At 39.4% G+C, this 16,592-nt stretch overlaps 2 protein-coding genes across 2 annotated transcripts; one reads left to right on the top strand and one right to left on the bottom strand.

The window, feature by feature from the left end:
* The first annotated feature begins 263 nt into the window (after nucleotides 1-263).
* LOC145554147 (alpha-(1,3)-fucosyltransferase 7-like) lies at nucleotides 264-7,186 on the top strand. The gene is made up of 2 exons (XM_081613567.1): nucleotides 264-2,081; nucleotides 3,083-7,186. The coding sequence occupies exons 1-2, from the start codon at nucleotides 2,058-2,060 to the stop codon at nucleotides 4,154-4,156; spliced, it is 1,098 nt and encodes a 365-aa protein (XP_081469693.1). The 5' UTR covers nucleotides 264-2,057; the 3' UTR covers nucleotides 4,157-7,186.
* Nucleotides 7,187-7,262: 76 nt separating this feature from the next.
* On the bottom strand, nucleotides 7,263-16,586 carry pou5f3 (POU domain, class 5, transcription factor 3). The gene is made up of 5 exons (XM_008423973.3): nucleotides 9,703-16,586; nucleotides 9,496-9,607; nucleotides 9,221-9,351; nucleotides 8,684-8,848; nucleotides 7,263-8,595 (listed from the first exon to the last, which is right to left on the bottom strand). Exons 1-5 carry the CDS (start codon nucleotides 10,462-10,464, stop codon nucleotides 8,335-8,337), a joined length of 1,431 nt encoding a protein of 476 aa, XP_008422195.1. The 5' UTR covers nucleotides 10,465-16,586; the 3' UTR covers nucleotides 7,263-8,334.
* Nucleotides 16,587-16,592: the final 6 nt, after the last annotated feature.

Raw genomic sequence — 16,592 nt, 5'->3', positions numbered from 1 at the left:
TTACAAACTACTATCTCTTTTCCCGCCAGCAGGTGGAGCTAATCGATTTGAAGTCAAAGGCTTCTTCTGTTTCCATTCATTTGCTGCTTTATTGAAAATTATATTGAGACAAAGCAAACCAGGTGTAAAATCAACTGAAAACTTGTGAAGATCCACTATTTAAAAAGACAAGCATGTATTTTCATACCAGTTTTAGCTCACAGTATCATAAGTTATAGTTTCTATTATATTCAAAACCCTTGTTTTACTTAGTTAAATGTTGTAGCAGGCAACAACAGGCAGTCAGGTGGTTTTTCTTCTCTCCATTTTGCTGATCTAGCTGGAACTTCTATTGAAATCCATGGATGCATAAAGTCGAGAGGTGCTTTGTGACTTTCAGAAAAAGATGGGCTCCCCATCACTTCAAGTATGACCAGTTCCAAAACGATAACAGAGCTCCTCACCCTCTGTTACCGTCCATCTCCAAGCCCTACCAAGAAATCTTATTTCAGCTACTTGAATCCAATTCATTTCACCTGGCCATGTGTAAGAGCCTTTTTGAAATGGTCTCACATTATAACTATGAACTTCAAGGTGATCAGAACATGATCAGGATATTGACACATTTTTTAAAGACTCATGCAGAAGCCTTAGTCAAACCCATTTCTGAGCACCCTCTCCTTCTTAATTTAACTAAGCACTGATCTATCTATCATCCAAAGAAGAAGGATTATGTCATAGTTTGCAACCTACATGTCTGTCGACCAAAACTAACAGACCTGGCCAGACCCTCTTTGGTAACGCTGGAGGAGGAGCAGACATCCAGTGCACAGGTTGTTGCACAGTCTGCAGTAAGGAGGGGGTGAGAATTTGTTCATAAGAAGTTCCCTGTGCAAGAAAGTAGACCAAACCAGCAAATCTTGTGGTGCTGTGAAAAAGTATTTGCTCTCCCACAGATTTTGTTTCAGGTCATAAAACAGATTTTCACATGTTACATCTGGTACAAAAACTGACACAGTGTTTTATAAAAATGACCTTTAATGGATACTTAAAAATGGTGATGGCAGAGTGTATATCTGATGCTGTTTGGGATTTTGACAAGTCAGTAAAACTGATGAAGATAAGTATGTCATTCAAATGCTGTGGTATGACCCTAGGGCAGGGGTGGCAAAACCAGTTCAGCTTCAAGAGCTAAATGAAACTCGTCATCACTGCAAAGAGCCACACAGCAATTTCAAGATTAGCTTTATACCACATTGCTTGCTGAAACAGTTTTTTCTGTAGTCTCTAAGGCTGTAGTGAGACACCCAACAGTGTTAATTTTTTACAAGTGTCTTTGGGTTTGGTTTGGTTTTGTGCTGTTATGGATAAAATGATTATGTGTCTTTCCTCTATCTCTTATGTGTTTACATGCACACATAGCACATAAGACTGGCAACAGTCACACAAAAACAAAATGAAACTTTTTAACACTACCCTCTAGTGAGGGCACAGAACGAGGAGACGAATAAAAGCAGAACTTGCATCTTTGCTTCGCTACAATGAAGCAAATGAAGGAAACCAGATGAAGCACAGATTGCTTCATTGTAGCGAAGGTGAAGGTGAATCTGAGTGCTGGACCCTGAATGTCCCTCTGTATCTGCTCCATTTGGGCAACTTGTAACATTTGAAGATTTCTGGTACTAAAGCCTGTTTTATACTTAACCAAATCTCATTATTTCTCAAGGTAACAACACTGAGGGGTTTTGGTCGGATCCCGGAACTGGTAAAAGGAGCTGGATGGTACACAGAAGGGAAAATGTGAGAACTACAGTATTAGAAGCAACTCTTTATGTGTATCAGTAAGAATAGAACAATTATTACTTAGCTTGTTTAAGTATATGGCAAAACTCATTCACAGACAAACAGAAAACTTTTGAGCTATGTGAAAGTGTCTCATGCAGGACATTTTTTAAACATTTAAGACAATTTACTCCTCTGGCTCAGTTTTGTGTCTGGCTGTGACTCATTTCCTCCTACTGCACTTGTCACTTTGGCACTTTTCACACATCGTCTAAAGGTGAAAGGATCTTCACAAGATGAGGAATCAACAATCCACACAGGTAGGAGTTATTTATGAGGTCTCACTTTTCACATAGCTTACGCATATTTCTGTTTTTACTTTGAGAGTCTTTTTAGGGTCTTTTGATCATATATTCTAACTACTGCTTTTCTGCAGCAGTTTGCAGTGATTAGACAGGAGCCGAATAAGTGTTACGAATTTAATTCAAATGTAAGCCTTCTCTAGGCTTCATGTTTATGTATATTATATTGTATTTAGCTGGACAGACTGGTGAATTAAACTCATCTTGCAGATTTAGAAAATGATTAAGAATTGCAGTGTGTTGTGTAAAGTATACACATTGCCATGCAAAGCGTATTCATGGTTACTGACTATGAACATTTTAACATTTTGTCATGTTAAAATGGCAATGTTTTTTATGTGAATTTTATGCGATACACAGTGTGAAACACCGGCACTACATAATACTAGCATGAGATGTGAATCTTATATTTCCTTATATATACTCCAGAACCTCGATGTTCTCTATTACTGAGTGTCACTGCAAACCCCAGCAGAGAGGTGACCACAGCTGCTGCTCACTCACATCCTGCCCATAATGCTGAGTACCAGACCATGTAAAGGAAAAGCTTATTAACTGTGGTACAACTGTACCAAACATTAACCGGTTAGTACACAACATGCCAGTGGAAATGCACCTTTCAGGATTTCTCAAATATTCATGAAAAATTCTAAGAAAAACTCCAGATATGTTTCTGAAGAAGGAATAATTTAACATGATACATACATTTTTTTAGGAAGAGAGTATCATGGAGTGAATGATATATGTAGTTCTAAATCAGAAAGGCTGAATACAAATACTGACAGCCCAGTTCAGATTGTTATTGTTCAAAATTTTTGAAAAGCATGTGTATTAAATAGTTTGTGTTTGTCTCAGATTCTGCCAAAAGCATTGTAGTTTGTGGATGTAATTTGATTTTTAAAAAGTGCAAGATGCATGGCACACTTCAGATCTAATACTGGTATTGTTTTTCATAACAGGAAACTGACCGTGCTAAAAAGATGGAGGTCAGATCCATCAAGAATGGTATCATCTTCTGCACCATTGTGGCTTTGCTTCTTATCTTGTATTGTGGATTACCCAAAGGAATTCAATTATCCTACTTCAGTTATTCAAGAGGCAGTTGGAATGTAACCATTCTCATCTGGTACTGGCCTTTTGGCAACACATTAAACCTTAAGGGAAATGTGTGCTGGGATCTGTACAAAATACCAAACTGTGCACTGGTGGATCAGCGCTCCTTGTTCCCCTCAGCTCATGTTGTGGTGTTCCACAACAGAGAACTGATACAGGGAAGCCAGCAGCTTCCAATCGAACTCCCACGTCCACAAGGCCAGAGATGGGCCTGGATGTCACTGGAGTCTCCTGCTCACAACGGAAACTTACAGAAGTTTGGAAATATCTTCAACATGACCATTTCCTACAGGAGAGACGCTGATGTGACCATACCTTATGGTGAGCTGCTGCCTTTGAAGACTGAAAGTAACCTGGTGGAGGACAGCCATATAAATAAGACCTCTTTGGTCTGCTGGGTGGTCAGCAACTACAGGAACCACCACAGAAGAACCCAAGTTTACGAAGAGCTCAGTGCCACGGTTCCTGTGAAGGTTTATGGACGTTGGAGTGAAATGCCGCTCTCCTCTGAAGACCTCTTACCAACAATCTCTCGCTGCTACTTTTATTTGGCTTTTGAGAACTCTCTGGCAAAAGATTATGTGACTGAGAAGCTTTGGCTGAATGCTTACAAAGGAGGGGCAGTACCCGTGGTGCTAGGACCCCCAATAAGTGACTACAAAGCTGTGGCTCCAGAACATTCTTTTATCCATGTTGATGAGTTTTCATCAGTACAGGAACTGGGGAAGTATCTTCAAAGACTTGCAAAGGACAAGAAGCGATATGAGGAATATTTTAACTGGAAAAAACACTGGAAGGTGAAAGTTCATGGGGACTGGAGGGAAATGCTGTGCAAGATATGTTTACAGTACAACAGTTTACCTCAGCACAAAGTTTATTCAGATCTAGAGGCCTGGGACAAGAAAGGATATAGACCATGAATTTTCATTTGTTATTTCTTTTGTTGGTTAGTTGGGACTGAACAAATATTTGAATCATAAGTTTCTTTTCCTCTTTAATCTTTGTACTTTTCCATTGTTATTATCAACCCGCAACCAAGTCACAATAAACTGATAAGCTGATAAACAAAAAGGTTTCACAACTTTTTTCTTTGAAAAAAGTTGAGAAACTTTTTTCACAACTTTTTTGTGGAAAATAAAGTTGTGAAAAAACTTTTTCACAACTTTTTGTTAGCTAACAATGGTTAGCTAACAATGGTTAGCTAACCATTGTTAGCTAACTATTGTCTAGCTAACAATGGTTAGCTAGACCATTGTTTTTTACACTGTTTTAGGGGTGAACACATTAATTTTGCCATCTTTCACTTTTTAGAAAATTTTAAAGTCTTTACCAAAAAATCACCAATAAGTCCTTAACAAAGAAAAGACGTTTGCACACATTTTTCACCATTGTCTACATTGTTATGTCAGAAGAGACTTTTAGTTAATCTGGCAAGAAGTAGAAAAGCCTAAATATAATCACAGAGTCTGGTTACCAGAAGTGACACTACACATTTATCGGTCGAGACAGTTATTCACTCTTGTGTTAATATAGCCCAGTGATGAGTCTGTAAATGGTTCAATTATTAACAGAGACAGGTAACGGCACTAAATGGGATTAATGTTTATTCCATTTAGATTACTAATGGATGTTGAATCTTCTCAAAAACTATCAGTTTGCATACTGAACACGGAAGACAAAAACCGGGCTAGACTATGACTGTGGTGAGACATCAAGCTCAAGCTCTCACACAATAATGTGGTTAGAGTCTCTGTCGTCGCTTACCTACTTTTGTACAGCAACAAACTAAATGACATGAACTTGATTGCAGGTACTGAAAATATAAATGATAAACTAATTTCAAAAGTTTTCCCAACAGATTGCATTAATTATTTTATTTATTCAATGATCACCACTGAGCATTTAGTTTTCAGTAGATGGAAATGACATAGAAACCAGAGCAGTTAGAATGTCACGGCTTGTGGTCTTCTTTTGCTAAGTCTTTACCATGAGGAACTTGCTTTCTGTAGTTTCTCACGCCCCTAGGACACCTAACTCTAAGGTAAACTTCCAGTGAAAAGTAGTAAAATTACTAGTATTTGTTGACAAAGTGTACTTAGGTATGTGGCTGTGTTTTTATCTTTTTTGTGTCAATTCCTGGCAAGCTTAGAAACTAACTTTAATCAGTTAATTTAATAATCTGTTTTTGAAGAAATTATCAAGTAGAACTAACAGCTGCATGGGGCTGTGGTATCTAGCACGTGTGAATGCAGCATGTGAATGTGGTCAAATAAGCAGCATGTGAATGTGGTAAAATAAAAAAAGGAAGAAAGAAAGAAAATAAAAGAATACAAACATGGCAGCAGTAGCAGCTCCAAAGAGTTGCACACTGCAGGTGAGGCACTAACTGCTCATTTAAAACATCAAAAATTAAGGTCATGCACAAAAGTCGTCCTTCCAAAATCTAACCAAATCAGATACTTTTCAGAAAATGTAGCCACAATGTTTATCCACTCCATGATTGTTCTACTTTCAAATTGAATACTGTTTCGCCAGTTTGTCGACTGCAAACTTAACAGAAAAACCAATAGAATATTCTTTCAAAGCCTTAAAAATGTACGAGAAAGAAATGTTCCTTCCAATATTGCCTCAGTACTCAGGAATACTCAAAATCTACATTTTAAAAGAAATTGAGCATTCAAGTGTGCCCATTTTATTTACAAGACTTTACATCTTGCACCAGCCAAACTGGATGAAATCATGTTAAACTTGAATTTTGTTTCTTATCCATCATTTCAGTCTGATCTGTGGATGCAAATGCAAAAAATAAAATTAAAAAAAAGTCTTGTTTTTTAATTTTAGCATACATGTTCAACACCCGGCTCCGGCTTCCTCCCACAGAACAAAAACATAACTGTCAGGTTAATTGGTCTCTCTAAATTCTCCCTAGGTGTGAGTGTGTGTGTGCATGGTTGTTTGTCCTGTTTGTCTCTGTGTTGCCCTGCGACAGACTGGTGACCTGTCCAGGGTGACCCCGCCTCTCACCTGGAACGTTAGCCGAAGATAGGCACCAGCAACCCTCCCGACTCCGCTAAGGGACAAGGGTGTAAAGAAGATGGATGAAAAAAATGGATGGATATTCAACACCCATCATCCTTTTTTAAAAATAAATTACAGTCAGAGAACACAGCTATTAATACACAATGTCCACTTTAATGGACAGAAGGTTAAATAATATTTTCTACCAACATAAAAACAAGAATACTACAAATTAACTGTGTTTGTTGTAAGCTGATAATCAATTGTATTTTCAGGTTAAAATAAAGTTCTGGTCGTCTGTTTGAAAACATATTTTTGCACTTAGACTGAGTGGCCAGTATCTGGAAATTCCTTTTTAAAGGTTTATCTATTAGCACCCATAGAAAAGAAAATGTGTTGTGTATAGATATCTACTTTAGAGGTCATTTTACATTGATCTCACTGTCACATTATCAAAACCCAAGAAAAAAAAATGTGCATGTTAAATCTTTGGCATCACCATTATGACTGCAGTACAAGTGCAGAATTTCCACATCTGTTTGTACTTTAAGAAAAACATTTACTGCTGCATTTATAAAAGCACAGCTCATTACTGTGTGTATTTTGCAATTAATTTAATTTTGCAACATCTTAAGAAAGCACAGCTTTGGAATAAATTGTTCTCATAAGTTAGATGCTTCCACGTAAACTAAAGATTAAGTTTGTGTGGAGAAAAAAAAAAAAGGAAAAGAAATTTTGCCAACAGCTTTTGGTTTCTGATAAAGTATTGCACAAATATGCACAACTGAATAATTTGAGGTAAAACCATCTCCTAACACACACTTCAAAACCATTACCAATTGGAATCCAAGCCAAAAAAACCAGACCAGTCTTTAAAACCCATTTAACTGTCACCCCAAACTTACTCCCATGCAAGCATTTAGGAAGCTGCTTGAAATTTCACCTTTTCCCCCACGTTTTAATATGCATTAAAGGATTTTTTTTTTTAAAGTAACAAAACGAAACAGGTTTTTGATATGAGAAAAAATTTACTGGAAGTTAAAGACAATTCATTGCATGTTCAAACATAAAAAAAAGAAAAACATAACAGCAGCTTGACTTTTAAGCACATGCAAATTTCTTGGGAGGCTTTTTCAGATCATCATCTCCCTGCCACAATATATTAGAATTCTTTGTTGATTTTACTAATTTCACATTAAAACAGCTAACAGCTAGAGTAAACGTTACAAATGCACTGATGTCAGATCTTCAGGTCAACACGACACAAAGGGAAATAAGATTCAAAACAAATCAGACTTTACTTTAACGTGTTTAACAGCACTCAAGGACTTGATGCACATGCTTAAGAACATTTTCTTTAAATGTTTCAGCTGAAGTAAAAAAAAAAAAAAAAAAAGAAAAAAAAAAGAAGAAAACCCAGCAATTTAACTTGAACTGGATGTCAAACCACAGCATACAGAACTCTAAAAATCACACAAAGAAGTTACAATAAGAAACTTGTTAAAAAAAAGAAAAAAGAAATTTAGCAGCCAATACTCATGAAACACTCCCATTTTCACTTCTAAAATCTTGATTTTAAATTACAATGCATGCAACCATAAACCCATTTTTTTTTATGGCTGGCGATAGTGATGATTACAAGTTTGTGCAAATAATAATTAAAAAACAAAAAATCCAAGTTTAATGTTACCAACAGCTTTCAGTTTCCGATAAAGTATTGCACAAATAGACATGACTGAATCATTTGTGGTCAAGCCTACTCTGGGGTTCAGCAGTATTAAAAGTCTAACCTTATAACTTTACCTCCATATCAGAAAACAAAGTACAAATCTGCAAAACACTGACGGTTTAAAATATCCACAAGACAAGAAAAGAAAGGCACCGATTTACAAACGCTGATTAAGGCCTAGTCTTTTTTTTCTGTTTTTTTAATAGTCAAAAAGAAACAGCCCTCTCCCACTTGACATTTGCCTCATTTCACATCAAGTCAATATGGAATCATATCCCATTTTCAGCTCAGGTTGGGTGTAGATGGATGCTTGAAGAAAACTGTAGTCTGGCAGGGAGACTACCCACCAGTTTAACCAGTCAGGTGACCAACCAATCCAGAGTGCAGAGCATGTTTCAGAACATCCGCTCGGTGAAGCGGGGGCATGTAGAGGGTTGGAGGAGGTGCTCCGGGGTAGCTGGAGGATGGGTAGGCTTGGCCTTGGACAGGGTTAGGGGCCATGTTCAACGGTGAAGGGTTCTGCTCATAGTACTGGCCTTCACACTCCTCGTCCAGCGGCAGGGCCAGACGCTTCCCCTTCTGTCTTCGATTGCAGAACCAAACACGCACCACCTGCCACACACAGCAAATCATCAAAAACACAACCTGCCAACTCCAGAAAACATGAATTAAAAGGTTACCGACATCTGGATACACTTACATCTCTTTCCAGGCCCAGATCATCTGAGATTTGTGTTATTTCTTGAGTGTTGGGCTTGGGACATTTGATAAAGTAGGCCTCCAACGCAGACCGGACCGCTCCCTCCAGACTGGTCCTCCGCTTTCTCTTTCTGGTGTCGACAAACACTCGCTCAATCTTGTACATCTGGGGGGAAAAAAAATAAATAATTATAACATTAATTACAACTGTATTTGAAAAATTAAAGCCTGAAAGGTTTTTACTCCAGCTAGCTTACACCATTTCAGGATACATCCCTTCACCAATACACCCAAAACAAAATAGGACAGCAGCTCTCCAGGACTGGAATTCAACTGGATTCACTTCAGGATTCATGTGACCACTAACCAGATGGGTTCCCCACTAGGTGGCGCATCACAAGAGCAGATGGCTTTGATTCACGTTTGCTCAGCAGGACGTTTAACTACTGTAGGCCTGAAAAGACCAGCTCCATCAAGCCATGGATGCAGCTTTTGTTTTCTTGCAAACTAGTTGGCAGATGCTGCAAGCTGTACTTACCTCCTGAGGATTTTCCGAAGTTTCTGCCTCATCCAGCCATCTCTGCAGAAGGGGCTTCAGCTTGCACATGTTCTTTAAGCTCAGCTGCAGAGCCTCAAAGCGGCAAATGGTTGTCTGGCTGAACATTTTGCCTACATTGACAAAGACAAATGTAACTTTTTTTCTAGGAAAGTTTTGAGTTTCTAACCAAGATATGAAGTTTGTCAAGTCTCTAAGATAAACATGCATCATACAGTAATTAAATTCTGGAGAAAAACAAAATCATGGAAGCCTACCGTAAAGGTTACCAAGAGCTAGGCCAACATCTGCCTGAGTGAACCCCAAAGTTATCCGTTTGTGTTTCAACTCTTTGGAAAATTGCTCCAGTTCGGCAGTGGTGAGGTTCTCCTGAGAACGGGAACATTTTTAGATTGCATTAGTCCGAGTAAACATTCATTTTGGGTTTTAAATTTAAAAGACAGTCATGGCGCATCTCAACTTACCTCTTCAGAGTCGCTGCAACCCCCACTTGAGGATCCGCTGCTCCGCGTGTTGGGAGCCGTGTTCTGTGCCTGGGGCTCTGACGGAGCCTGGTTCGCGTTTGCGCTGAAAAACGCGTTTCCCTGGGTCCCATTGCTTGGAGGTGAAGGAGACGTTGACGGGGACGATGTCGAGGACGCTGAGGGGTTTTGATTATTGCTTCCTGGTTGGGTGATGTGAGTGACCCCGGGCCAGAAGGAGGGGTTCCAAGTCGGTGGGTAGAAGACTCCATGGGTCATGCTTGTGGAAGGTGCAGGAATCGGATACTGTTGAACCTTCATTTCGGTCGGATAATCATTTCCAGTGTCCTTCTCAGTCTTGATCTCGGGCAATCTGATTTGCTCCCGAGTCTCGGCTATCGGGGGGCTCCCGTTTATTGGCTGGGTGGCCGCAATCACGCCGGGTACCTGGCCAGTGTACTCGGATGCAGCGAAGGGATACCAATGCTTTGGTTGCCCAAAGTCCCCAGCCTGCAGATCGGATCCTCTGTAGTCACCGGCGACGTGTGGAAACGGGAAATACGTTTGGGTTGGCGCGGGTGTGATCCCTCCGTAGGCTGGCTTGCTGTAAAGCAGACTCGGGTCGTGAAAAACCGGGTGAGGAAGCTGGAAGCACGAAGAGTTGCCCATGCCTTCCTGACCCAAAACCTGAGTGTTGCAAGCGCCAGCCCGGCTGAAGTCATAAGGTCGACTTTGGATCTCCGGGGTCTGCGATCTGTCAGACATCTTCCTGGGAGTGTAAAATCTTGCTTACAAGTAACTCAAATTATATAAATAATTTTCAAAAAGTTAGAAATGGCTCGATTGAAAGCTGCCCATCTGATTTAATCTTAAAAAAAAGAAAGAAAAGAACAATCTAAGGCGACAGAAACGTGTTAAGAAGGCATCAGTTTCCTAAACGATTACATCGTCGTCACTCTCTGGCCTCCTCCCTTAGACCCCTGTGTTCACAACCACCTCTCAACTCAAATGTTCGTTCCTTGCGGTGGCTCCACGGGTTTTACTTATCACAGCTGCGGGAGATGGAGATCGGCCTACTGTACGCCCATTGGCTGGTGCGGACAATTACGCACAGCTGATGGGACATTCGTGAATGACCTTGATTCTTGCGCAGAGAAGTGGGCGTGTCTTTTGGAAACTTTGGGGTTCATTTTCCACAGAATCTTCGCAATTTTTGCGAAACTGAAGCAAGTCTAAGCTGCACTAAGGCGAAACATAGTTGATGCAGCCGAAATAAGGGGGGAAATAAGCGGATTTACAATGCTAAGCAGACACGGGTCACCTCCACTATAAATACATACTGTAACACCATACTGTTCTCCTCATTCATGAATTATAAAGCTATAGTTGTTTAAATTATGCTTTCTTAAGGAAATGGCTTTGATATTATAATCCTTATGAAAATACTTCGCTTTGCTCTGCATTAATCTATTAAAAAAAGATAACCCTGTGGGCCTAAGCTGGAACAGTTATCAAACATGCTAACTTAATTACTCGTGGACATATTTAATTAGAAACAAACAATGGCACATTTTGGTGACTCTCTAGGTAGGATGTTAACATTCAAAGCTGTGGCCCATGAACACATTTCACTCATCGTCAACCTCCTGAAATAATGGCTTAAGACGTATTTTTGCCGAAAATATTTTTTTTGGGGGGAAAAAAAAGATTGAAAGAAAGAAGAAAAGGAAAACAACAATCGCCACCTCTTTCTTTCCAGAAGACGAAAAGAAAAATCACTTTTGACGACAACAACAACAAAAAAGAAGCATTACTTAGGCCATTAATTTAGGAGGATGTTGCTTTGTTAGGTTTGTTTTAAATTGGATGAATCATTTTTATGAATGTGTTTCATGCAAACTGCAGTGGGAATTTGCATTACAATTTGCAATAACTATTGGTCTCATTTTTTGAAGACCAAAATATTTCCCTTAAACTCCAATCGATATTTTAGTCGTTGCATTGGTAATGTGGTAGGCCAATGGATGGGTTGTTCGTTCAGGTGAGGTATTATTCACCTTGGATCGGTGCTCAGTCAGGGGCCTGGATGGCCGGACCATCGCTGCAGATGGTGCTCCCCCCAGCGCGAGCCATTGGCCGCAGATTGCGGCAGGAAGACGCACTGCGGGGAAGGAGGGGGGGAAGCCATTGTGCTTCGTGGCCCCCGGGCACCCCGTTGATTTCAGATCCCGAGTTTCGATGGTCGACCATTAGCTCCTTTTCACATTAGAACAATAAGTCTCAACCCTTTGATTCCACCCCACACCGATCACCTCTCTCGCTCTCTTTCTCACACATACACGCACACACACAAACACACACACGCACACACGCGCGCTCGGTCATCTGAAACAAACTCAAGCCAGCAGTTTCGCCCTGGTTCTGTACGTGGTATCGGTGTTATTTGGCCTAAAGCTCCAAAACTGGTCTGAGAACCAAGATGTCTACAGGTGCAATAACCCCACTGTCCGGAATGTCTCCTGGTGACAGTACGTGAGTCTGGAGCTTGATGCATGTGGGATAAAATTCCGCATTTTTACATTTCACTGTGGCTTTTAAAGAAGTGATGTGTGGCTGTGGAATGTGAAAGTCCAAATGAAACAGTGCTAAGAAATTAACCCTTTCATGCACAGTGGTCAGTATAGTGGTTAGCTATTTAAAAGCCATTTCCTTGTGCTTCTTGTGGATTTTTATGTTATAAATGCACACAGACCATTGAAGTGGACACTAATGCATCATAAAATACACCATCAACTACTGGCCGACAGCTGCAAATGCAAGAAATTAGTTTTGTTAAATCCAATATGGCCGACAGACAAAAAAATGCATGCCAACCGACCCTGTCCCTCCTTCCACTCTTGCAGGTAAAAAGAAAAATATTGTGACATCAGATAACCCCTAAAGAACAATACTACTGATGGATTTTTCAAATAACTTTGTATTTGGATAAAATTACAATTGATCACCTAAAAAAAAGTAAAATAAAACTTTTTTTTTTTACAAAAATGTTTTTACTACCTTTTTTATGCCTTAAAAAAATCTAAAGAAAAAAAAACTGACAAGGGATCATAATTCATGCATGAAATGGTTAAGAAAAAAAAAACGTAAGCCTTTGTTGATCCCCCAAATGAAGCGCTTTGCACATTCTATGACTAATAGAATTCAGACTAATCCAAAGCAATGCATCATGTTGAAGTAGAAGGAAGATGATACCGTGTTAAAAACAAATCTTAGCTACAGATTCACACTTTGTAGAAGTATTTGACTAGGTCAGTCTACTACAATATTGTGGTTTGATTTGAGCCACCCCGTTACTCAATTCAACTTAATTCAATTAAAAACTTTTTTTTTATGACAAAGGAAAATGGAATGTTGTCAAAACTAATCCAATCATCTTCAAAGACTGTTTCTGAGGGCCGGACAGATCTCGTTAGCAGTCAGTCTTACAACCAACCTGAAGATACCTCCGACTGGAGAGACGCTTTCTGTATGAAACTCGTATGACTGTCCTGATATGCTAACCACACAACTTGTGGGCAGCATAGACAATATTTCACAGCTACAAATCTTTAATGACACCATCAGTTTTTGGTAAGCACTGCTAATCCACCTCATTTGCTTTTGTTACTCCTCTTTAAATCTCTGTCCCATTCTGATCAATGCAAGAGACAGTTTGAAAATGTTCCTTCTCTGTCTTCTTTTTAGTTGTCATATCTTTATTTTCAACTCCTTTATTTAGGCATTTGGATTTTTATGGTTAAGTCTGCCCCGCTGGAATATTTTGCAGCCTCGAGGAGGTTTCCTTCTACAGTTGTCCTGTTATGTTGCCTCAAAACTACCTCCTTTCAATTCTCCTCAGCTACATGAAAATAAATGAAGTTATTTTAGAGCTTGTGTGTTTGGTTTGGGAGAGTCCTGAAGCTGGTTAACGGACCTGGATGGTGCACAGAGACAAAAACTGAATGAACTTCAACAACATGGTGATGGAAGCATCTTGCGGAGAGAGAATCTTTTTCTTCAAGGTTGATAGTAAGATAGACAGATCAAAGGCAGATTTGAGTCTGCAGATTTTAAAATGGGGTGCAGGCCATGGATAACAACCATAAACTCAGTGGAATGGTTTCAATCAAAACATATTTATATGAACAACGTTAAAATAGTTTTTGACAGATTCTCTCCATCCGTTCTGGGTTTGAGCCAGGAATGGATCCAATTTTCAGTCTTTAGATGTGCAAAGCTGGTAGAGACATGTTTCAAGAGAGTGCAGCTGTAACTGGAGCAAAAGGTTGTTCCTCAAAGTGTTTACTCAGTTTGGGCTGAATACAAATGTCTGTCACACTTGACAGGTTTTATTGGGAAACTAATTTTAAAAAGCATGCAAAATGTTTTGTCCCCTCCCATCCCCAATCTCATATATTTATATGTTATAAATGGTAGAAAATTCAGTAGAAAATTCAGCATGTCACTAATTGAATGCTGCAATTAGTGACATGCTGAATTTTCTGATATCAGTTTACACTGAGGATCAGTAATCATGACTAGAGATCCTCTGTAAGACCACAACCACAGAGTCAATGGCTTAAAAGACATCAAACTCCATTCTTACAAGCATTGTCCTGGGCCATGGACTTGGGAGGATAATTGTCATGCAAAAGGAAAACAGCAAGAGAGATAGCAGACTTCAGGCTGGGTTTGAGAGGGAGAGAAAGGGGGTCTACAGAGCACTCATCTCAGGGAGTCCAAAAGAGGGGGGAAGGGGACGACTGCTGAATAGCTCGGTACAGTGAGGTGGGGAGGGTCAGTATTTAGCCAGAAACCCCCACAGATGTCTCAGATCTTGTGTTTAAATGTGTGTTTTAGGTGACCTCGGCTTACAGGGCTGATCCAGGCCGTAGCAGAGAGGGGAAAGTGAGTGATGAAAAGGAAGCGTGGTGACAAGACATATATTGATCTAGTTCATCTCCCGCTCGCTTTTTATTGAGTTATCAAGTGTGATGACCTCCCTGTGCTGCAGATAAGCCTCGTCCCTGATTGTTTTATTAAATTTGAGATTCAGTTGTGCCTTTCTGATAAGACTGCTGCCGTAAAATTTGGGAAATGAATTTTCCCCAACTGTAACTGACTAGGGAAACCTGTCTAAAAGTTCCTATAACAAGTTTATGTTATTGCAGGATCAAGAAGATGTCCAACTCTCTTTCTCATTTTGCCTAAGAAAAAGCTCCTGTTTTGAATTTTACCAACATGATATCTCAAGCAAACAGGAAGTTTGATTTAACTTCTCTGCACTTAGTTACCTTCACGTCATTCATCTTTTGCAATGTTCTTTACCGATACTTAATTGGCGCTTCTTTGGGCCCACATAGTTTAAGTTTTCTTGTTTCTGGACATTACTGCAAAAGTAATGATTACCAACAGCTAACATGTATAATTTAGGTGAAGATTACCCACAAAGCACATCAAAATACTACATTTTCAGTCTTTCTTGCAATTCCAGGAATTGTGACAAAGACTCCAGCTTTCATTTTGCTCCTGATCTGATAAAATACCGACACTTGGATTCCTGAATCTGTCCCTCCTGTTGAGCAGCACAGTCATCCCCCACAAACAGGCCTGACGGCTTTTTGATTATTCTCCCCAACGACCCTCCTGTCTTTGACACCCACCTTCACATGCTCTCCACCTCCACCCCACCCAGGTTTTGATCGAGGGCCAGTGGGCCGCCTTCTTTCCACTGTCCACCAGCACAAAAGGCTTTAAATGGCCCTTGGCATGTGGCTCAATGGGGAAGGGAGACTGACTCATCCCCTCCCCATCAACATACAGCTCCACAATAAAATAAAATAAACCAAGAGAAACTTGTAGGGTCCATTTTTTTAATTTGTTGCTTCCACAGTTGTTTCTAAGTGTTATTTGTGCAGTAACAGTACGACAAATACTGAATGCATCCCCCTAGAACCAGAAAGAGAAGACTGTGAGGAGCAGAAACTGCAGGATTTGACACGGAATGAAATGCAAAATAAATCAGTGTTGGAAGTTTTCCGTTTGTCTGGTTCAGCTTGTTTTTTGTTGTTTTTAATTCAGTGCCTGATACTGTCGGAAATAGTTTTTGAAAATGGTTTTCTTTACTCCAACAGTGGGGCTTGAAGATTTTTACCCTCTTTCCCAGCCCAGGGAAGGAGGGTAAATATAGCCACACGCCAAGCCTGTTGGCAAGAGTGAAATATATTTATTCAAAAGGGAAACAGAATGTACTAGATTTTCAATTAGAAATTTCTAAAAACTTCTAAACTCAAAAGAGACACTCAAAGTAAAAAGCTTTACATATTTGATTATTTTGTAGGAATATTAGGAGTGCCAATAAATGTGAAATTATTGTGAGATTATACAAATGTAATAAAAAAATTACTTTAAAAATCTCTACTAATCATGGAAGCAACTAAAATAACACATTTTAAGAAAATCAAACTGCAGTTAACAGGTTAAAACTGGGATTTTAACTGAAAACTAACAACTTTTTCATTTTGAATCATTTAATTAACCATGTTTGAATGTAAATATATCTGTTATTTGTTGCATCTTTTACCCATGTTTTTCTACAGGTGCTTAAATGGAGGGTTACTCCATGTTTTGCAAACATTTTAAAGTAAACTCAACAGTTTTCAGTTCTTTGTGCTCATTTTAAAATATAGAGTAAAATAAGGGAGGAATAGTAAGGAAAAAGGATAGAAAGAAGATTGAATGAAAGAAGGACAAGGAAAGTATAAGAACATATATGAGCAAGAAAGAAATGTAAATATAGGAGGACGGGATGACAAAAGGAAGGAAGAAAAGAATAAAAGATATTTTCCCACACT

The sequence above is a fragment of the Poecilia reticulata genome, chromosome 12 (genome assembly GCF_904066995.2).
Source record: "Poecilia reticulata chromosome 12, P_reticulata-male-v2, whole genome shotgun sequence".
Classification (NCBI taxonomy): domain Eukaryota; kingdom Metazoa; phylum Chordata; class Actinopteri; order Cyprinodontiformes; family Poeciliidae; genus Poecilia; species Poecilia reticulata.
Note: the sequence above shows the minus strand (reverse complement) of the source record. Positions and strands in the feature narration are given on the sequence as shown.